Source organism: Pseudophryne corroboree, chromosome 3 (genome assembly GCF_028390025.1).
Source record: "Pseudophryne corroboree isolate aPseCor3 chromosome 3, aPseCor3.hap2, whole genome shotgun sequence".
Lineage (NCBI taxonomy): Eukaryota > Metazoa > Chordata > Amphibia > Anura > Myobatrachidae > Pseudophryne > Pseudophryne corroboree.
In genome coordinates, this window is record NC_086446.1 from 807555597 (window position 1) to 807579326 (window position 23730).

The following is a 23730-nucleotide window of genomic DNA, read 5'->3' on the forward strand; positions in this document are numbered from 1 at the left end:
GATAGCACTGTCAGCAGTATTCATTCCGGGAGTGGACAACTGGGAAGCAGACTTCCTCAGCAGACACTACCTCCACCCGGGAGAGTGGGGACTTCATCCAGAAGTCTTCCAAGTGCTTGTAAACCGTTGGGAAAAACCAAAGGTGGACATGATGGCGTCCCGCCTCAACAAAAAACTGGACAGGTATTGCGCCAGGTCAAGGGACCCTCAGGCAATAGCGGTAGACGCTCTGGTAACACCGTGGGTGTACCAGTCGGTGTATGTGTTCCCTCCTCTGCCTCTCATACCGAAGGTACTGAGGATTATAAGACGGAGAGGAGTAAGAACTATACTCGTGGCTCCGGATTGGCCAAGAAGGACTTGGTACCCGGAACTTCAAGAGATGCTCACGGAGGATCCGTGGCCTCTACCTCTAAGAAGGGACTTGCTTCAGCAAGGACCATGTCTGTTCCAAGACTTACCGCGGCTGCGTTTGACGGCATGGCGGTTGAACGCCGGATCCTGAAGGAAAAAGGCATTCCAGATGAAGTCATCCCTACCCTGATCAAAGCCAGGAAGGATGTAACTGCACAACATTATCACCGTATTTGGAGGAAATATGTTGCGTGGTGCGAGGCCAGGAAGGCCCCGACAGAGGAATTTCAACTAGGTCGTTTCCTGCATTTCCTGCAAACAGGACTGTCCATGGGCCTAAAATTAGGATCCATTAAGGTTCAAATTTCGGCCTTGTCGATTTTCTTCCAGAAAGAATTGGCTTCAGTTCCTGAAGTCCAGACTTTTGTAAAGGGGGTACTGCATATACAGCCTCCCTTTGTGCCTCCAGTGGCACCCTGGGATCTCAATGTGGTTTTGGGATTCCTAAAATCACATTGGTTCGAACCACTTGCCATAGTGGATTTAAAATATCTCACATGGAAAGTGGTAATGCTGTTGGCCCTGGCTTCAGCCAGGCGCGTTTCAGAATTGGCGGCTTTATCCTATAAAAGCCCTTACCTGATATTTCATTCGGATAGGGCGGAATTGAGGACTCGTCCACAATTTCTCCCTAAGGTGGTTTCAGCGTTTCACCTAAACCAACCTATTGTGGTGCCTGCGGCTACTGGAGACTTGGAGGATTCCAAGTTACTGGATGTAGTCAGGGCCCTGAAAATATATGTTTCCAGGACGGCTGGAGTCAGGAAATCTGACTCGCTGTTTATCCTGTATGCACCCAACAAGCTGGGTGCCCCTGCTTCTAAGCAGACTATTGCTCGTTGGATTTGTAGTACAATTCAGCTTGCACATTCTGTGGCAGGCCTGCCACAGCCAAAATCTGTCAATGGCCATTCCACAAGGAAGGTGGGCTCATCTTGGGCGGCTGCCCGAGGGGTCTCGGCGTTACAACTTTGCCGAGCAGCTACGTGGTCAGGGGAAAACACGTTTGTAAAATTCTACAAATTTGATACCCTGGCTGAGGAGGACCTGGAGTTCTCTCATTCGGTGCTGCAGAATCATCCGCACTCTCCCGCCCGTTTGGGAGCTTTGGTATAATCCCCATGGTCCTTACGGAGTCCCAGCATCCACTTAGGACGTCAGAGAAAATAAGAATTTACTTACCGATAATTCTATTTCTAGTAGTCCGTAGTGGATGCTGGGCGCCCATCCCAAGTGCGGATTGTCTGCAATACTTGTATATAGTTATTGTTGCCAAAAATTCGGGTTTTGTTGGAGTGAGCCATCTGTTCTGGAGGCTCCTCATGTTATCATGCTGTTAACTGGGTTCAGATCACAAGTTGTACGGTGTGATTGGTGTGGCTGGTATGAGTCTTACCCGGGATTCAAAAATCCTTCCTTATTGTGTACGCTCGTCCGGGCACAGTATCCTAACTGAGGCTTGGAGGAGGGTCATAGGGGGAGGAGCCAGTGCACACCAGGCAGTACTAAAGCTTTTACTTTGTGCCCAGTCTCCTGCGGAGCTGCTATTCCCCATGGTCCTTACGGAGTCCCAGCATCCACTACGGACTACGAGAAATAGAATTATCGGTAAGTAAATTCTTATTATTTGCTCCAGTATTCCTCAGTATGGCTGTTATGTTCCTAAGACAGGTCACCTTATATTGCATGGCACTTATGTCTAGGTACACTGCGCCTATGTATACTCATTGTGTAACACTGGAAGATTGCTGTAGGCTACACCGGTCTCCCCAATCTGGCTGCTACGTTCCGTCTATTTCTCCTTATCCCAGGGAGGGTTTCATTAATGCTGCATCTCTGCTCATCAGTGCCCATCTGACAGTGAGGTGACTAATGAGGCCCCTCCTATAGCGAAGACCGCGCTTCCACTCCCACCCAATGTATCCTCTGCACAACAGTTATTCCATTATACCACGCCCTCTTGCTGTGTGTCCCCGGGGAGCTCTATATCGCAGCCGTACGTCTTGTCTCTGCGCAGTCATTACACGTCTCACTGGTGACGGTCTGCATTATGTGATTTCTCGCAGGCCGTGACAGAAACCGCCGTGTCCAGGTCCGCTCTGCTAGGATTTACGATGCTGATCCCCTCCTTGGTGATGCGGTAAGTGGGATCACGGAGACTGCAGGGTCAGATAAGGGGTGCCCTCTGGATGTACTGTGCCTCTCCGGGTGGGGTGTTTGGAATAGAAGTAGTGTTTCCCCATTTCCATCAGCTTTGACATCATGATGGGGAATAAGTTACTACCTGGGTCTGTTGAAGGTTGTGCTGGGAATATGCGGAGACGCCTGTACAAGGTATCCCCGCACACCAGAATGATGTCCTAACAGCTGAAATACACACAGGGCTGATTCTGAGCTGGGAGTACGGCAAGAGAGCCAGGACACACCGTGCTGCACTGCAAGGGAGGCAAATACATTATGCCTGCATGCAGGGTAAATACAGGCTGCTTCTGCATGTAGCCCACACATGCTGGCCAGCTTTATTCTCACACTGCAATGTAGCTCTGAGCCAGGACACGCCCCTCCCACACATAACTCTCTGCACATGTTACATCTGCCCCCTGCAGCACAGCATGGTGTTACCCAGGTGCTCAGTTACTGGCTGCTTCTGCATGTAGCCCACACATGCTGGCCAGCTTTATTCTCACACTGCAATGTAGCTCTGAGCTAGGACACGCCCCATCCCACACATAACTCTCTGCACATGTTACATCTGCCCCCTGCAGTGCAGCATGGTGTTACCCAGGTGCTCAGTTACTGGCTACTTCTGCAGGTAGCCCACACATGCTGGGCAGCTTTATTCTCACACTGCAATGTAGCTCTGAGCTAGGACACGCCCCTCCCACACATAACTCTCTGCACATGTTACATCTGCCCCCTGCAGCACAGCATGGTGTTACCCAGGTGCTCAGTTACTGGCTGCTTCTGCATGTAGCCCACACATGCTGGACAGCTTTATTCTCACACTGCAATGTAGCTCTGAGCTAGGACACGCCCCTCCCACACATAACTCTCTGCACATGTTACATCTGCCCCCTGCAGCACAGCATGGTGTTACCCAGGTGCTCAGTTACTGGCTGCTTCTGCATGTAGCCCACACATGCTGGACAGCTTTATTCTCACACTGCAATGTAGCTCTGAGCTAGGACACGCCCCTCCCACACATAACTCTCTGCACATGTTACATCTGCCCCCTGCAGCACAGCATGGTGTTACCCAGGTGCTCAGTTACTGGCTGCTTCTGCATGTAGCCCACACATGCTGGACAGCTTTATTCTCACACTGCAATGTAGCTCTGAGCTAGGACACGCCCCTCCCACACATAACTCTCTGCACATGTTACATCTGCCCCCTGCAGCACAGCATGGTGTTACCCAGGTGCTCAGTTACTGGCTGCTTCTGCATGTAGCCCACACATGCTGGACAGCTTTATTCTCACACTGCAATGTAGCTCTGAGCTAGGACACGCCCCTCCCACACATAACTCTCTGCACATGTTACATCTGCCCCCTGCAGCACAGCATGGTGTTACCCAGGTGCTCAGTTACTGGCTGCTTCTGCATGTAGCCCACACATGCTGGGCAGCTTTATTCTCACACTGCAATGTAGCTCTGAGCTAGGACACGCCCCTCCCACACATAACTCTCTGCACATGTTACATCTGCCCCCTGCAGCACAGCATGGTGTTACCCAGGTGCTCAGTTACTGTCTGCTTCTGCATGTAGTCCACACATGCTGGGCAGCTTCATTCTCACACTGCAATGTAGCTCTGAGCCAGGACACGCCCCTCCCACACATAACTCTCTGCACATGTTACATTCCCCACTCTCTCCCAGCTCAGAATTGGGCCCATTGCCAGATAGTGGAAGATAGCGAGCAGTCGTCCTTATCTGAAGGTGACCCTCTTCTCTCCGCAGCTCCCCCCGTATGATAATGAACCCGAAGATGTATAACCTGTTCAGACAGGCGGGCGCCCTTCTGGCCTTCGGAGCGATGACGCCAGTGTCCTTCAGCATATTCCCACAGACTGGAAAGGTGTGTATATAACGATAAGAGCTTCTGCATGATTATCGCTGGCTAGGGGTTATTAGATGTATATGGTGCAGGACGAGCTTTCCCGGCTAACGTACAGGAAATAACAACGCCCTGATTTGTCTAGAATGCCTTTAATGGTTCTGCTCCAGAAAACCTGCCCCGAGATCTTGGATGGTCACCGCTTACCAATCAATACAGATTTATATCCCCAGTGAGAGGGGCAATTACTGCGCTGCGGCCAGAACCGCGGTCTCTGGTGCGTTATGCTTACAGGAGTGACACTGTCATTGTGTTTCAGATCAAAAGGGAAAATCTGGAGGAAGAACTGAGAGAGAAGACGACAGAGTCTGAACTTTTCTACAACCGAGGTGTCTGACCGCTGCTGTTACCGCTGACAGCCGGGACCCAGCGCAGAGACCGCCGGACGCAGCTTAATAACGCCAGACAATACAATCAACTCACATAACTTGGCTCACGCTCTAAGTCCGGACATTAATTTATTTTCATATAATAAATGTGATACATTTTCACCCTCACTGTCCCCGCAGCTGTACGTCTGAGAACGGTGCAAGGCATACATACAAAGCACTGACCCCTGCCACCTTATCACACCAATAACCACCCTATGTGATGGTCAGAACAGGCCAGGGTTGCTGGGAAACGTGTAAGACATAGTGAGTGAGCCACTGACGAGAACCTCAGGGGATCTGGAAACGTAGCCTGGTACATGTAGTCCTCTCCAGGAGAGAGAGACCATCTGCCTGTGTAACACATGAATATGTATATATACTGTATTATGATAAATCACCGCTGAAACTGCCTTAGACGGTGGGTTCTTGGGCTGGTAGATGTCATCACTGTGTCACATTCTGGAATGCTGAGGTTCTTCTCATAATTGTATCTTCCGGGGAACCCAGGTCATCCCTTTCCTGGTTCCCAATGTTCCCGCGGAGTGAGCCCGGCCACACGTCATGTCAGTAGCATCTGCTCGGCCGCGGCCAGTTGGAATAAGAAGTTCTCTGTGGCCGGAGGTAATCTCCTCTGCTTCAGCTGCTCCAGGCTTATGGCTGGCCAGTCGCCATCTCGGGTCACCTCCGCCAAGGAGGACAATATGGACAGAATCTCTCGGGTCTTCACAGAAATATCCTGTCAGGAGGAAAGCATGTCACGTCAGGGTCCTGTGCAGGACTAGGGCGAGATACTAGGGTGGTCAGGGTCCTGTGCAGGACTAGGGCGAGATACTAGGGTGACAAACAAAGAGGAAGGGGGGTGCAAATCCCCAACCCCAAATTCCCTTCCGCACACTGAAAATTACCTGTAACCATCCCTGAATCTATCTGGTAATAAAATTCAGAGAATTTGTCACAAATGTTTGCAAACACATGTTTAAGCTGCTGGCCACTTCACGGCTTCTCTGATACAGCAGTCCTAACTACTTAATAGCAGTGCCCACATTGGGCCATGTAATTTGTCACAGTACGCCTCATGATAAAGGTCATTACTAAAACATTTCCAGACAGAGAGCTAACTTACCAGGGAGCCACCCCCAGGATCTCCCATTGGCACTACAAGGAACAGCATGCCTTCCAAATGCTGCTCCCATTCAATGCCTCATGCACACAAGCAGACAAACAATTTGGAAGCTGCTCAATCATACCTGGAGATAATTATATATCAGGTGCTGGAAGGGGGAGGGGTCATAGACAGACAAATAAAGAGGAAGGGGGGTGCAAATCCCCAACCCCAAATTCCCTTCCGCACACTGAAAATTACCTGTAACCATCCCTGAATCTATCTGGTAATAAAATTCAGAGAATTTGTCACAAATGTTTGCAAACACATGTTTAAGCTGCTGGCCACTTCACGGCTTCTCTGATACAGCAGTCCTAACTACTTAATAGCAGTGCCCACATTGGGCCATGTAATTTGTCACAGTACGCCTCATGATAAAGGTCATTACTAAAACATTTCCAGACAGAGAGCTAACTTACCAGGGAGCCACCCCCAGGATCTCCCATTGGCACTACAAGTACAGCATGCCTTCCAAATGCTGCTCCCATTCAATGCCTCATGCACACAAGCAGACAAACAATTTGGAAGCTGCTCAATCATACCTGGAGATAATTATATATCAGGTGCTGGAAGGGGGAGGGGTCATAGACAGACAAACAAAGAGGAAGGGGGGTGCAAATCCCCAACCCCAAATTCCCTTCCGCACACTGAAAATTACCTGTAACCATCCCTGAATCTATCTGGTAATAAAATTCAGAGAATTTGTCACAAATGTTTGCAAACACATGTTTAAGCTGCTGGCCACTTCACGGCTTCTCTGATACAGCAGTCCTAACTACTTAATAGCAGTGCCCACATTGGGCCATGTAATTTGTCACAGTACGCCTCATGATAAAGGTCATTACTAAAACATTTCCAGACAGAGAGCTAACTTACCAGGGAGCCACCCCCAGGATCTCCCATTGGCACTACAAGGAACAGCATGCCTTCCAAATGCTGCTCCCATTCAATGCCTCATGCACACAAGCAGACAAACAATTTGGAAGCTGCTCAATCATACCTGGAGATAATTATATATCAGGTGCTGGAAGGGGGAGGGGTCATAGACAGACAAACAAAGAGGAAGGGGGGTGCAAATCCCCAACCCCAAATTCCCTTCCGCACACTGAAAATTACCTGTAACCATCCCTGAATCTATCTGGTAATAAAATTCAGAGAATTTGTCACAAATGTTTGCAAACACATGTTTAAGCTGCTGGCCACTTCACGGCTTCTCTGATACAGCAGTCCTAACTACTTAATAGCAGTGCCCACTGCTATTAAGTAGTTAGGACTGCTGTATCAGAGAAGCCGTGAAGTGGCCAGCAGCTTAAACATGTGTTTGCAAACATTTGTGACAAATTCTCTGAATTTTATTACCAGATAGATTCAGGGATGGTTACAGGTAATTTTCAGTGTGCGGAAGGGAATTTGGGGTTGGGGATTTGCACCCCCCTTCCTCTTTGTTTGTCTGTCTATGACCCCTCCCCCTTCCAGCACCTGATATATAATTATCTCCAGGTATGATTGAGCAGCTTCCAAATTGTTTGTCTGCTTGAGATACTAGGGTGGTCAGGGTCCTGTGCAGGACTAGGGCGAGATACTAGGGTGGTCAGGGTCCTGTGCAGGACTAGGGCGAGATACTAGGGTGGTCAGAGTCCTGTGCAGGACTAGGGCGAGATACTAGGGTGGTCAGGGTCCTGTGCAGGACTAGGGCGAGATACTAGGGTGGTCAGGAGACTCCCAGGACTAGGGCGAGATACTAGGGTGGTCAGGGTCCTGTGCAGGACTAGGGCGAGATACTAGGGTGGTCAGGGTCCTGTGCAGGACTAGGGCGAGATACTAGGGTGGTCAGGAGACTCCCAGGACTAGGGCGAGATACTAGGGTGGTCAGGGTCCTGTACAGGACTAGGGCGAGATACTAGGGTGGTCAGGAGACTCCCAGGACTAGGGCGAGATACTAGGGTGGTCAGGAGACTCTCAGGACTAGGGCGAGATACTAGGGTGGTCAGGAGACTCCCAGGACTAGGGCGAGATACTAGGGTGGTCAGGAGACTCCCAGGACTAGGGCAGGATACTAGGGTGGTCAGGAGACTCCCAGGACTAGGGCGAGATACTAGGGTGGTCAGGAGACTCCCAGGACTAGGGTGAGATACTAGGGTGGTCAGGAGACTCCCAGGACTAGGGTGAGATACTAGGGTGGTCAGGGTCCTGTGCAGGACTAGGGTGAGATACTAGGGTGGTCAGGGTCCTGTGCAGGACTAGGGTGAGATACTAGGGTGGTCAGGGTCCTGTGCAGGACTAGGGTGAGATACTAGGGTGGTCAGGGTCCTGTGCAGGACTAGGGTGAGATACTAGGCTGGTCAGGAGACTCCCAGGACTAGGGTGAGATACTAGGGTGGTCAGGGTCCTGTGCAGGACTAGGGTGAGATACTAGGGTGGTCAGGGTCCTGTGCAGGACTAGGGCGAGATACTAGGGTGGTCAGGGTCCTGTGCAGGACTAGGGCGAGATACTAGGGTGGTCAGGAGACTCCCAGGACTAGGGCGAGATACTAGGGTGGTCAGGGTCCTGTGCAGGACTAGGGCGAGATACTAGGGTGGTCAGGAGACTCTCAGGACTAGGGTGAGATACTAGGGTGGTCAGGGTCCTGTGCAGGACTAGGGTGGTCAGGGTCCTGTGCAGGACTAGGGTGAGATACTAGGCTGGTCAGGAGACTCCCAGGACTAGGGTGAGATACTAGGCTGGTCAGGAGACTCCCAGCACTAGGGTGAGATACTAGGCTGGTCAGGAGACTCCCAGGACTAGGGTGAGATACTAGGCTGGTCAGGAGACTCCCAGGACTAGGGTGAGATACTAGGGTGGTCAGGGTCCTGTGCAGGACTAGGGTGAGATACTAGGGTGGTCAGGGTCCTGTGCAGGACTAGGGTGGTCAGGAGACTCTCAGGACTAGGGTGAGATACTAGGGTGGTCAGGGTCCTGTGCAGGACTAGGGCGAGATACTAGGGTGGTCAGGGTCCTGTGCAGGACTAGGGCGAGATACTAGGGTGGTCAGGAGACTCCCAGGACTAGGGCGAGATACTAGGGTGGTCAGGGTCCTGTGCAGGACTAGGGCGAGATACTAGGGTGGTCAGGAGACTCCCAGGACTAGGGCGAGATACTAGGGTGGTCAGGAGACTCTCAGGACTAGGGTGAGATACTAGGGTGGTCAGGGTCCTGTGCAGGACTAGGGTGGTCAGGGTCCTGTGCAGGACTAGGGTGAGATACTAGGCTGGTCAGGAGACTCCCAGGACTAGGGTGAGATACTAGGCTGGTCAGGAGACTCCCAGGACTAGGGTGAGATACTAGGCTGGTCAGGAGACTCCCAGGACTAGGGTGAGATACTAGGGTGGTCAGAGTCCTGTGCAGGACTAGGGTGAGATACTAGGGTGGTCAGGAGACTCCCAGGACTAGGGCGAGATACTAGGCTGGTCAGGAGACTCCCAGGACTAGGGCGGGATACTAGGGTGGTCAGGAGACTCCCAGGACTAGGGCGAGATACTAGGGTGGTCAGGAGACTCCCAGGACTAGGGTGAGATACTAGGCTGGTCAGGAGACTCCCAGGATTAGGGTGAGATACTAGGGTGGTCAGGAGACTCCCAGGACTAGGGTGAGATACTAGGGTGGTCAGGGTCCTGTGCAGGACTAGGGTGAGATACTAGGGTGGTCAGGGTCCTGTGCAGGACTAGGGTGAGATACTAGGCTGGTCAGGAGACTCCCAGGTCTAGGGTGAGACACTAGGCTGGTCAGGAGACTCCCAGGACTAGGGTGAGATACTAGGCTGGTCAGGAGACTCCCAGGACTAGGGTGAGATACTAGGCTGGTCAGGAGACTCCCAGGACTAGGGCGAGATACTAGGGTGGTCAGGTGACTCCCAGGACTAGGGTGAGATACTAGGGTGGTCAGGAGACTCCCAGGACTAGGGTGAGATACTAGGGTGGTCAGGGTCCTGTGCAGGACTAGGGTGAGATACTAGGGTGGTCAGGGTCCTGTGCAGGACTAGGGTGAGATACTACGGTGGTCAGGAGACTCCCAGGACTAGGGTGAGATACTAGGGTGGTCAGGGTCCTGTGCAGGACTAGGGCGAGATACTAGGGTGGTCAGGGTCCTGTGCAGGACTAGGGCGAGATACTAGGGTGGTCAGGAGACTCCCAGGACTAGGGCGAGATACTAGGGTGGTCAGGGTCCTGTGCAGGACTAGGGCGAGATACTAGGGTGGTCAGGAGACTCCCAGGACTAGGGCGAGATACTAGGGTGGTCAGGAGACTCTCAGGACTAGGGTGAGATACTAGGGTGGTCAGGGTCCTGTGCAGGACTAGGGTGAGATATTAGGCTGGTCAGGAGACTCCCAGGACTAGGGTGAGATACTAGGCTGGTCAGGAGACTCCCAGGACTAGGGTGAGATACTAGGCTGGTCAGGAGACTCCCAGGACTAGGGTGAGATACTAGGGTGGTCAGGGTCCTGTGCAGGACTAGGGCGAGATACTAGGGTGGTCAGGGTCCTGTGCAGGACTAGGGCGAGATACTAGGGTGGTCAGGAGACTCCCAGGACTAGGGCGAGATACTAGGGTGGTCAGGGTCCTGTGCAGGACTAGGGCGAGATACTAGGGTGGTCAGGAGACTCCCAGGACTAGGGCGAGATACTAGGGTGGTCAGGAGACTCTCAGGACTAGGGTGAGATACTAGGGTGGTCAGGGTCCTGTGCAGGACTAGGGTGAGATATTAGGCTGGTCAGGAGACTCCCAGGACTAGGGTGAGATACTAGGCTGGTCAGGAGACTCCCAGGACTAGGGTGAGATACTAGGCTGGTCAGGAGACTCCCAGGACTAGGGTGAGATACTAGGGTGGTCAGAGTCCTGTGCAGGACTAGGGTGAGATACTAGGGTGGTCAGGAGACTCCCAGGACTAGGGCGAGATACTAGGGTGGTCAGGAGACTCTCAGGACTAGGGTGAGATACTAGGGTGGTCAGGGTCCTGTGCAGGACTAGGGTGGTCAGGGTCCTGTGCAGGACTAGGGTGAGATACTAGGCTGGTCAGGAGACTCCCAGGACTAGGGTGAGATACTAGGCTGGTCAGGAGACTCCCAGCACTAGGGTGAGATACTAGGCTGGTCAGGAGACTCCCAGGACTAGGGTGAGATACTAGGCTGGTCAGGAGACTCCCAGGACTAGGGTGAGATACTAGGGTGGTCAGGGTCCTGTGCAGGACTAGGGTGAGATACTAGGGTGGTCAGGGTCCTGTGCAGGACTAGGGTGGTCAGGAGACTCCCAGGACTAGGGTGAGATACTAGGGTGGTCAGGGTCCTGTGCAGGACTAGGGCGAGATACTAGGGTGGTCAGGGTCCTGTGCAGGACTAGGGCGAGATACTAGGGTGGTCAGGAGACTCCCAGGACTAGGGCGAGATACTAGGGTGGTCAGGAGACTCTCAGGACTAGGGTGAGATACTAGGGTGGTCAGGGTCCTGTGCAGGACTAGGGTGGTCAGGGTCCTGTGCAGGACTAGGGTGAGATACTAGGCTGGTCAGGAGACTCCCAGGACTAGGGTGAGATACTAGGCTGGTCAGGAGACTCCCAGGACTAGGGTGAGATACTAGGCTGGTCAGGAGACTCCCAGGACTAGGGTGAGATACTAGGGTGGTCAGAGTCCTGTGCAGGACTAGGGTGAGATACTAGGGTGGTCAGGAGACTCCCAGGACTAGGGCGAGATACTAGGCTGGTCAGGAGACTCCCAGGACTAGGGCGGGATACTAGGGTGGTCAGGAGACTCCCAGGACTAGGGCGAGATACTAGGGTGGTCAGGAGACTCCCAGGACTAGGGTGAGATACTAGGCTGGTCAGGAGACTCCCAGGATTAGGGTGAGATACTAGGGTGGTCAGGAGACTCCCAGGACTAGGGTGAGATACTAGGGTGGTCAGGGTCCTGTGCAGGACTAGGGTGAGATACTAGGGTGGTCAGGGTCCTGTGCAGGACTAGGGTGAGATACTAGGCTGGTCAGGAGACTCCCAGGTCTAGGGTGAGACACTAGGCTGGTCAGGAGACTCCCAGGACTAGGGTGAGATACTAGGCTGGTCAGGAGACTCCCAGGACTAGGGTGAGATACTAGGCTGGTCAGGAGACTCCCAGGACTAGGGTGAGATACTAGGCTGGTCAGGAGACTCCCAGGACTAGGGCGAGATACTAGGGTGGTCAGGTGACTCCCAGGACTAGGGTGAGATACTAGGGTGGTCAGGAGACTCCCAGGACTAGGGTGAGATACTAGGGTGGTCAGGGTCCTGTGCAGGACTAGGGTGAGATACTAGGGTGGTCAGGGTCCTGTGCAGGACTAGGGTGAGATACCAGGGTGGTCAGGGTCCTGTGCAGGACTAGGGTGAGATACTACGGTGGTCAGGAGACTCCCAGGACTAGGGTGAGATACTAGGGTGGTCAGGGTCCTGTGCAGGACTAGGGCGAGATACTAGGGTGGTCAGGGTCCTGTGCAGGACTAGGGCGAGATACTAGGGTGGTCAGGAGACTCCCAGGACTAGGGCGAGATACTAGGGTGGTCAGGGTCCTGTGCAGGACTAGGGCGAGATACTAGGGTGGTCAGGAGACTCCCAGGACTAGGGCGAGATACTAGGGTGGTCAGGAGACTCTCAGGACTAGGGTGAGATACTAGGGTGGTCAGGGTCCTGTGCAGGACTAGGGTGAGATATTAGGCTGGTCAGGAGACTCCCAGGACTAGGGTGAGATACTAGGCTGGTCAGGAGACTCCCAGGACTAGGGTGAGATACTAGGGTGGTCAGGGTCCTGTGCAGGACTAGGGCGAGATACTAGGGTGGTCAGGGTCCTGTGCAGGACTAGGGCGAGATACTAGGGTGGTCAGGAGACTCCCAGGACTAGGGCGAGATACTAGGGTGGTCAGGGTCCTGTGCAGGACTAGGGCGAGATACTAGGGTGGTCAGGAGACTCCCAGGACTAGGGCGAGATACTAGGGTGGTCAGGAGACTCTCAGGACTAGGGTGAGATACTAGGGTGGTCAGGGTCCTGTGCAGGACTAGGGTGAGATATTAGGCTGGTCAGGAGACTCCCAGGACTAGGGTGAGATACTAGGCTGGTCAGGAGACTCCCAGGACTAGGGCGAGATACTAGGCTGGTCAGGAGACTCCCAGGACTAGGGCGGGATACTAGGGTGGTCAGGAGACTCCCAGGACTAGGGCGAGATACTAGGGTGGTCAGGAGACTCCCAGGACTAGGGTGAGATACTAGGCTGGTCAGGAGACTCCCAGGATTAGGGTGAGATACTAGGGTGGTCAGGAGACTCCCAGGACTAGGGTGAGATACTAGGGTGGTCAGGGTCCTGTGCAGGACTAGGGTGAGATACTAGGCTGGTCAGGAGACTCCCAGGTCTAGGGTGAGATACTAGGCTGGTCAGGAGACTCCCAGGACTAGGGTGAGATACTAGGCTGGTCAGGAGACTCCCAGGACTAGGGTGAGATACTAGGCTGGTCAGGAGACTCCCAGGACTAGGGTGAGATACTAGGCTGGTCAGGAGACTCCCAGGACTAGGGCGAGATACTAGGGTGGTCAGGTGACTCCCAGGACTAGGGTGAGATACTAGGGTGGTCAGGAGACTCCCAGGACTAGGGTGAGATACTAGGGTGGTCAGGGTCCTGTGCAGGACTAGGGTGAGATACTAGGGTGGTCAGGGTCCTGTGCAGGACTAGGGTGAGATACTAGGGTGAGATACTAGGCTGGTCAGGAGACTCCCAGGACTAGGGTGAGATACTAGGCTGGTCAGGAGACTCCCAGGACTAGGGTGAGATACTAGGCTGGTCAGGAGACTCCCAGGACTAGGGTGAGATACTAGGCTGGTCAGGAGACTCCCAGGACTAGGGTGAGATACTAGGCTGGTCAGGAGACTCCCAGGACTAGGGCGAGATACTAGGGTGGTCAGGTGACTCCCAGGACTAGGGCGAGATACCAAGAAGAAACAACCTGCTCTAAGCGATGTTTCTAGGACCGGATACAGAACAGGAGGCATGAATGTGGAGCGTCAGACATTGGAGGTGATGCAGAGCTGAACGGATGCCATTATGGGGGTAATTCCAAGTTGATCGCAGCAGGAAATTTTTTAGCAGTTGGGCAAAACCATGGCCCTCATTCCGAGTTGTTTGCTCGCAAGGCGAATGTAGCAGAGTTACACACGCTAAGCCGCCGCCTACTGGGAGTGAATCTTAGCTTCTTAAATGTGCGACCGATGTATTCGCAATATTGCGAAAACAAACGACTTAGCAGTTTCTGAGTAGCTTCAGACTTACTCTGCCTGTGCGATCAGTTCAGTGCTTTTCGGTCCTGGCTGACGTCACAAACACACCCAGCGTTCGGCCAGGCACTCCCACCGTTTCTCCGGCCACTCCTGCGTTTTTTCCGGAAACGGTAGCGTTTTCAGCCACACGCCCCTAAAACGCCGTGTTTCCGCCCAGTAACACCCATTTCCTGTCAATCACAATGCGATCGCCGGAGCGATGAAAAAGCCGTGAGTAAACTTACTTTCTCCATAGTAAATTTACTTGGCGCAGTGCGAACATTGCGCATGCGCACTAAGCGGATTCACACTGCGATGCGATGAAAAACTCCGAGCGAACAACTCGGAATGAGGGCCCATGTGCACTGCAGGGGAGGCAGATATAACATGTGCAGAAAGAGTTAGATTTAGGTGGGTTATTTTATTTCTGTGCAGGGTAAATACTGGCTGCTTTATTTTTACACTGCAAATTAGATTGCAGATTGAACACACCCCACCCAAATCTAACTCTCTCTGCACATTTTATATCTGCCCCACCTGCAGTGCACATGGTTTTGCCCAATTGCTATAAAAAATCTTGCTGCGATCAACATGGAATTACCCCCTATGTGCGGTGCATCTTTTGTGCACTTGTTCTGCATTTACTCCGAAAAAGACCACGCCAATATTCTGTTATCCCTGGCGCCTTAACCTATCGGGAGGATCCTGTTATCTTGGTGCCTTAACATAGCAGGAGGATCCTGTTATCCCTGGCGCCTTACCAAGCAGGGGGCAATTTTGGCCTGCGACATGGGACTCTCCCTAAGCAGAAGTCTATGTCTACGTGGCCCATTCTATTGACCCATGGCTATATCCATGTCGATCATCTATGAAAGAACTTCATTCCTATATATGTGGGTCTACACCGCCCCCTACATGGCGTACCCAGTGCTCATAGAGAGGGGGGTCTCACCGTGTGGTGGGGGGTGGAGGCCTCTCTGCTCACCTTAATAACCTGGCTCTCAGACTTATCAGGATCTTCCGTCGCTTGGACCATCACTTGCCCAATCTCCTTGTGTAATTTGCCCAATGTCAGAGCCTCTGGAAGACAAGTCAGGATATACATAAGCAGCCCACACCATACACAACAGCAGCGGCAGTAGCAGGTCTCCTGTATTACCAGACGGGCTCTCCCTCTCACTCTGTGTATACAGCACTGTACCAGCAGCCTCTGCAGGTAGGTATGTAACGGTGGCACTGGGTAGTGGGCATAACAGGACATACTGTATATAGACATAATGTGTGTAGCATGTGGTCAGCAGGTACCGACAGCCCCGTGCTCCACCTCACACAGCATCTTATTCTCACACGACGCATCCAGAATTGGTCGGAAAGTGACCGTAGCGCAGGGCACTTATCACATCAAAGGAGGGGGAGTTCTATACCTTCTACAGTACATAAGAACCCTTTATTTCTCTGACGTCCTAGTGGATGCTGGGGACTCCGTAAGGACCATGGGGAATAGACGGCTCCGCAGGAGACTGGACACTCTAAAGAAGATTTAGGACTATCTGGTGTGCACTGGCTCCTCCCCCTATGACCCTCCTCCAAGCCTCAGTTTCTGTGCCCGGCCGAGCTGGATGCACACTAGGGGCTCTCCTGAGCTCCTAGGAAGAAAGTGTTTGTTAGGTTTTTTATTTTCAGTGAGACCTGCTGGCAACAGGCTCACTGCAGCGAGGGACTAAGGGGAGAAGAAGCGAACCTACCTAACTGGTGGTAGCTTGTGCTTCTTAGGCTACTGGACACCATTAGCTCCAGAGGGATCGAACACAGGACCCGACCTCGTCGTCCGTTCCCGGAGCCGCGCCGCCGCCCCCCTTACAGAGCCAGAAGCAAGAAGGTCCGGAAAATCGGCGGCTGAAGACTTCTGTCTTCTCCAAGGTAGCGCACAGCACTGCAGCTGTGCGCCATTGCTCCTCATGCACACCACACACTGCGGTCACTGATGGGTGCAGGGCACTGGTGGGGGGCGTCCTGAGCAGCAATATTTACACCTTGGCTGGCAAAACTAACACCATATATAACCCCAGGGGCTATATAGGTGTAAATTAACCCCTGCCAGACGTTTTAAAAAAGCGGGAGAAAGCCCGCCGAAAAAGGGGCGGAGCCATCTCCCTCAGCACACTGGCGCCATTTTCCCTCACAGCTCCGCTGGAAGGATCGCTCCCTGGCTCTCCCCTGCAGTCCTGCACTACAGAAAGGGTAAAAAAGAGAGGGGGGGGAACACAAATTTAGGCGCAGTATAAGATATATATGCAGCTATAAGGGAAAACACTATAGGTGAGATCCCTGTGGTATATAGCGCTCTGGTGTGTGCTGGCATACTCTCCCTCTGTCTCCCCAAAGGGCTTTGTGGGGTCCTGTCCTCTGTCGCATTCCCTGTGTGAGTGCTGTGTGTCGGTCCTGCTGTGTCGACTTGTATGATGAGGATAATGATGTGGAGGCGGAGCAAATGCCTGTGAATGTGATGTCACCCCCTGCGGGGTCGACAACTGTGTGGATGGACTTATGGAAGGAATTACGTGACAGTGTCAGCTCCTTAAATAAAAGGTTTGACGACATAGGACAGCCGGCTACTCAGCTTGTGCCTGTTCCAGCGTCTCAAATGTCATCAGGGGCTTTAAAACGCCCGCTACCTCAAATGACAGATACTGATGTCGACACGGATACTGACTCCAGTATCGACGACGATGAGACTAGTGTACCCTCCAATAGGTCCACCCGTTACATGATTGAGGCAATGAAAAATGTATTACACATTTCTGATAATACCCCCGGTACCACAAAAAAGGGTATTATGTTTGGTGAGAAAAAACTACCAGTAGTTTTTCCTGCATCTGAGGAATTAAATGAGGTGTGTGAGGAAGCGTGGACTTCCCCCGATAAGAAATTGATAATTTCTAAACTGTTATTGGCAGCGTACCCTTTCCCGCCAGAGGATAGGTCACGTTGGGAAACACCCCCTAGGGTAGATAAAGCGCTGACACGCTTATCAAAAAAGGTGGCACTACCGTCTCCGGATACGGCCGCCCTAAAGGAACCAGCTGACAGAAAGCAGGAAAATACCCTAAAAGCTATATACACACACACTGGCATTATATTGAGACCCGCTATTGCATCGGCATGGATGTGCAGTGCTGCTGCTGCGTGGTCAGATTCCCTGTCAGATAATATTGATACTATGGATAGGGACAATATTTTGCTGACGATTGAGCATATAAAAGACGCCATCTTATACATGCGTGATGCACAGAGGGATATGTGCCGGCTGGCATCAAAAATAAGCGCTATGTCCATTGCCGCCAGAAGGGGGTTATGGACACGGCAATGGTCAGGCGATGCCGACTCGAAGCGGCACATGGAAGTTTGCCCTATAAGGGGGTGGAACTGTTTGGGGATGGTCTTTCAGACCTCGTTTCCACAGCTACTGCTGGGAAATCGACCTTTTTGCCACAGGCTACCCCACAGCAAAAGAAAGCACCGTATTATCAGGTACAGTCCTTTCGGCCCCAGAAAAATAAGAGGGCTAGAGGCTCATCCTTTCTGCCGAGAGGCAAAGGTAGAGGAAAAAAGCTGCAACACACATCTAGTTCCCAGGAGCAGAAGTCCTCCCCTGCGTCCGGTAAGTCCACAGCATGACGCTGGGGCTGCTCAGGCGGACCCGGGTACGGTGGGGGCCCGTCTCAGGAATTTCAGCGCCCAGTGGGCTCTCTCACAGGTGGATCCCTGGGTCCTTCAAGTAGTATCTCAGGGGTACAGGCTGGAATTCGAGACGTCCCCCCCCCCCCCCCCCCGCCGTTTCCTAAAATCTGCCTTACCGGCAACTCCCTCTGCCAGGGAGGCAGTGTTGGTGGCTATTCAAAAACTGTATTCACAGCAAGTGATTGTCAAGGTACCCCTCCTTCAACAAGGAAAGGGTTACTATTCCACAATGTTTGTGGTACCGAAACCGGACGGTTCGGTGAGACCCATCTTAAATTTAAAAGCCTTGAACACTTATATCAAAAGATTCAAGTTCAAGATGGAATCGCTCAGGGCGGTTATTGCAAGCCTGGATGAGGGGGATTACAAGGTATCCCTGGACATCAAGGATGCGTACCTGCATGTCCCCATTTACCCTCAGCACCAGGAGTACCTCAGATTTGTGGTACAGGACTGTCACTATCAGTTCCAGACGCTGCCATTTGGGTTATCCACGGCACCGAGGGTCTTTACCAAGGTAATGGCCGAAATGATGATACTCCTTCGCAAGAAGGGAGTTTTAATTATCCCGTACTTGGACGATCTCCTGATAAAGGCGAGGTCCAAGGAACAGTTGGTAGTGGGGGTAGCACTTTCTCGGGAAGTGCTACAACAGCATGGCTGGATTCTCAATATTCCAAAGTCACAGCTGGTCCCGACGACACGTCTTCTGTTCCTGGGAATGATTCTGGACAGACCAGAAAAAAGTGTTTCTTCCAGTGGAAAAAGCCGAGGAATTGTCATCTCTAGTCAGAGACATCCTAAAACCGGGACAGGTGTCGGTACATCACTGCACACGAGTCCTGGGGAAAATGGTAGCTTCGTACGAAGCAATTCCATTCGGAAGGTTCCACGCAAGGATTTTCCAGTGGGACCTGCTGGACAAATGGTCCGGGTCCCATCTCCAGATGCAGCAGCGGATAACCCTGTCGGCAAGGACCATGGTGTCGCTGCTGTGGTGGCTGCAGAGGGCTCATCTACTAGAGGGCTGCAGATTCGGAATACAGGACTGGGTCCTGGTGACCACGGATGCCAGCCTTCGAGGCTGGGGTGCAGTCACACAGGGAAGAAATTTCCAAGGACTGTGGTCAACTCAGGAGAGTTCACTTCACATAAATATTCTGGAGCTAAGGGCCATTTACAATGCCCTAAGCCAAGCAGGACCCCTGCTTCAGAACCAGCCGGTACTGATCCAATCAGACAACATTACGGCGGTCGCCCATGTAAACAGACAGGGCGACACAAGAAGCAGGAGGGCAATGGCAGAAGCCACAAGGATTCTCCGATGGGCAGAAAATCACGTGTTAGCACTGTCAGCAGTGTTCATTCCGGGAGTGGACAACTGGGAAGCAGACTTCCTCAGCAGGCACGACCTCCACCCGGGAGAGTGGGGACTTCATCCAGAAGTCTTCCAAATGATGGTAAACCGTTGGGAAAGACCACAGGTGGACATGATGGCGTCCCGCCTCAACAAAAAGCTGAAAAGATAATTGCGCCAGGTCAAGGGACCCTCAGGCGATCGCTGTGGACGTTCTAGTAACACCGTGGGTGTACCAGTCGGTTTGTGTGTGTCCTCCTCTGCCTCTCATTCCAAAGGTACTGAGAATAATACGAAAGCGAGGAGTGAAAACTATACTCGTGGTTCCGGATTGGCCAAGAAGAGCTTGGTACCCGGAACTTCAAGAAATGCTGTCAGAGGACCCATGGCCTCTACCGCTAAGGCGGGACCTGCTGCAGCAGGGGCCCTGCCTGTTCCAAGACTTACCGCGGCTGCGTTTGACGGCATGGCGGTTGAACACCGGATCCTGAAGGAAAAAGGCATTCCGGAGGAAGTCATCCCTACCCTGATCAAAGCCAGGAAGGATGTCACTGCAAAACATTATCACTGCATTTGGCGGAAATATGTTGCTTGGTGTGAGGCCAGGAAGGCCCCAACGGAGGAATTTAATCTGGGTCGATTCCTGCATTTCCTGCAAACAGGGGTTACGTTGGGCCTCAAATTGGGGTCCATTAAGGTCCAGATTTCGGCTCTGTCGATTTTCTTCCAGAAAGAACTGGCTTCACTGCCTGAAGTTCAGACTTTTGTCAAAGGAGTTCTGCATATACAGCCTCCTTTTGTGCCCCCGGTGGCACCTTGGGATCTCAATGTGGTTTTGGGCTTCCTGAAATCACATTGGTTTGAGCCATTTAAGACTGTGGATTTGAAATATCTCACGTGGAAAGTGGTCATGCTGTTGGCCCTGGCTTCGGCCAGGCGTGTATCAGAATTGGCGGCTTTGTCGTGTAAAAGCCCTTATCTTATTCTCCATATGGAAAGAGCAAAGTTGAGGACTCGTCCTCAGTTTCTCCCGAAGGTGGTATCAGCTTTTCACTTGAACCAACCTATTGTGGTGCCTGCGGCTACTAGGGACTTGGAGGATTCCAAGTTACTGGACGTGGTCAGGGCCCTGAAAATGTATGTTTCCAAACTGACTCGCTGTTTATTCTATATGCACCCAACAAGCTGGGTGCTCCTGCTTCTAAGCAGACTATCGCGCGCTGGATTTGTAGCACTATTCAGCTGGTGCATTCTGCGGTGGGATTACCGCAGCCTAAATCTGTAAAAGCCCATTCCACAAGGAAGGTGGGCTCATCTTGGGCGGCTGCCCGAGGGGTCTCGGCTTTACAACTTTGCCGAGCTGCTGCTTGGTCAGGGGCAAACACGTTTGCAAAATTCTACAAATTTGATACGCTGGCTGAGGAGGACCTGGAGTTCTCTCATTCGGTGCTGCAGAGTCATCCGCACTCTCCCGCCCGTTTGGGAGCTTTCGTATAATCCCCATGGTTCTTACGGAGTCCCCAGCATCCACTAGGACGTCAGAGAAAATAAGAATTTACTCACCGGTAATTCTATTTCTCGTAGTCCGTAGTGGATGCTGGGCGCCCATCCCAAGTGCGGATTGTCTGCAGTACTTGTAAATAGTTATTGTTACTCAAATCGGGTTGTTATTGCGAGCCATCTGTTCAGAGGCTCCGTTGTTATCATACTGTTAACCAGGGTTCCTATCACGAGTTGTACGGTGTGATTGGTGTGGCTGGTATGACTCTTACCCGGGATTCAAAATCCTTCCTTATTGTGTCAGCTCTTCCGGGCACAGTGTCCTAACTGAGGCTTGGAGGAGGGTCATAGGGGGAGGAGCCAGTGCACACCAGGTAGTCCTAAATCTTTCTTTAGATGTGCCCAGTCTCCTGCGGAGCCGTCTATTCCCCATGGTCCTTACGGAGTCCCCAGCATCCACTACGGACTACGAGAAATAGAATTACCGGTGAGTAAATTCTTATTTTCCTCTAGGCAGACTGGCAGTATCGGACATTGACTCGCCTACCGCCAATCTACTGAATATGACTGAATATGAACAGGACACTACATCACTGATGGAATCAGAACGTAGTCCAAATCTCAGACTTATTAATCAAAGGCATCAGTTTTATTCTTTTAAACAACCATTTTCTATTTAAAGATGAATTTTAGTTGCAGAAATTGGGCACTGCTATGGGCACCAGTTTCACACCAAGTTACGCCAATATTTTTATGGGACAGTGGGAACAGGAGATTTGGACCAAAAACTGACATGGGGCAAACCTGGTGTCCTGGAGAAGATCCATGCCTCCTCTCTCACCAATTTCTTAGCCCACTGTCAACACTATGCGATCTCACCATTGCTGCTGACTGAAATGTCATCCACAGACCCCGTGATGGACACCGCCCTAGACCTGGTCTTCTTTCCAGCTGTATTTTCTCTAACTTGGTTGCCACGCTCTACATACCCCTCATGTCCCCACCACACACATACCCAAATCCACAGGCAAACAGTGGCACCTAAATGCACTTACCTGTCCCACTTCTCGTATTCACTAACAACTGCTTTCTCCTAGGACTGCCCTGTTCCCTCTTTTTACAATAAAACCCTCACTGCAATCACAGACAAAGCAGCTTCAGCCACCACACACAGCGCCCATGTTTGCGCAGTCCATTGATTATGTGTTACCGTGTGTGCAATGCTGCATGCATTTGTTACTGCATCACTGACTTAAGACAGAATCTGCGGAGACTAGGAGGGGACCTGAAGTCATTGCATGGGTGTTAGGGGAGTGGCATGGGCGTGTCCTGTCATGTGGCCGAGATCTCTTTTGCAGCACGGCAGTCACAGCATATATATATTTTAAAAGTTGAAAAGACACCAGGGAGGCTGCGTCGGACAGGGGCGGCTTGCGGTCTCCATGTTGTGACCGATGGTGCTTTGATGGTGGAGGGATCAGATCCCCAGCGCTGCTAAGCATTGTCCAGATATGCAGAGTGGGCATTGCACGGATTGCTCAATCCGCAGCGCGGTAGTGCACCAGGGGAACGCTCAAAATGACATTTTCATGTGTTCGCACATGAGAATCCAGGAGAAATTGCAGCCGCACATGAATTGCGTCACCTCTGGATCGGGCCCGTAGTCTCAGATGACACCAACCACGACCAGACGACATAGTCCCTGCTAAAGTGCTTCTGCCGAGTGCCGAGCGGGGACATCTGGCTCCTGTGCAGGTAACTGAAGATGGAGCCTCTGAGCGGGATCTCCGCAGTGTGCGTGACATGGGCACAGGACTCTGGGACTATGGGGGTCATTCAGACCCGATTGCACGCTAGGTTTTTTTGCTGCGCTGTGGTCAGGTCAGAACTGCGCATGCACCGCAATGCGCAGGTGGGCTGTACGGGTACAGAGCGGATCGTTGCTGTGTGATGGATTTTACAAAGAATCCATTCGCACAGCCGATCACAAGGAGATGACAGGAAGAGGGCGTTTGTGGGTGGCAACTGACCGTTTTCTGGGAGTGGTTGGAAAAACGCAGGCGTGTCCAGGTGTTTGCAGGGCGGGTGTCTGATGTAAATTCCGGGCCCGGACAGGCTGATGTGATCGCAGCGGCTGAGTAAGTTCTGAGCAACTCAGAAACTGCACAAAACTTTTTTGTACCGCTCGGCTGCACATGCGATCGCAAAACGAAAATACCCTCCCCTATAGGCGGCGACTATCTGATCGCAGCGCTGCAAAAAACTGCTAGCGAGCAATCAGGTCTGAATGACCCCCCTATAATTGAATTGGTACAAGGCTGCAGAGACCAGGTATCGGAGTAACGCTATGGCAGAAGCTTACACTATGGGGGAGGGGGGTGGGGGGGAATATTACCTTTTGCACTCTGAGACACAGAAATGCTGCTCTCCGCCAAGTTCACATAGACGTCGTAGAGGTCGGGGCGATTGCTGACATCAGAGTTATGGAAGCCGGCAATATATCCTGCAAAGAAAACTGACAATGAGGCATAAACCACTACAGAGACTGCTCCTATCTCCTCCCGCACGTATGAGACTACAGAGACTGCTCCTATCTCTTCCAGCAGGTATGAGACTACAGGGACTGCTCCTATCTCCTCCCGCACGTATGAGACTACAGAGACTGCTCCTATCTCTTCCAGCACGTATGACACTACAGGGACTGCTCCTATCTCCTCCCGCACGTATGAGACTACAGAGACTGCTCCTATCTCCTCCCGCACGTATGAGACT

The 23730-nt window shown here is 52.2% G+C and overlaps 1 protein-coding gene and 1 long non-coding RNA gene across 3 annotated transcripts in view; one reads left to right on the forward strand and one right to left on the reverse strand.

Moving 5' to 3' along the window:
• Window positions 1–2453: 2453 nt before the first annotated feature.
• On the forward strand, window positions 2454–5024 carry LOC135056929 (uncharacterized). Its single transcript, XR_010244099.1, has 3 exons — window positions 2454–2554; window positions 4371–4488; window positions 4787–5024. It is a non-coding gene; the product is annotated as an uncharacterized LOC135056929 (long non-coding RNA).
• The window catches only part of DENND10 (DENN domain containing 10), a 65223-nt gene continuing 46453 nt past the window's right edge, over window positions 4961–23730 (reverse strand). The window contains exons 7-9 of one of the 2 annotated variants that reach the window (XM_063962706.1): window positions 23354–23461; window positions 15346–15440; window positions 4961–5634 (exon numbers count right to left, since the gene is read on the reverse strand). In XM_063962706.1, the coding sequence (XP_063818776.1) occupies window positions 5458–5634; window positions 15346–15440; window positions 23354–23461 (380 nt within the window). In that variant the 3' untranslated portion in view covers window positions 4961–5457. The remainder of the gene's footprint in view (window positions 5635–15345; window positions 15441–23353; window positions 23462–23730) is intronic. The other variant, XM_063962708.1, reaches the window with a different exon arrangement.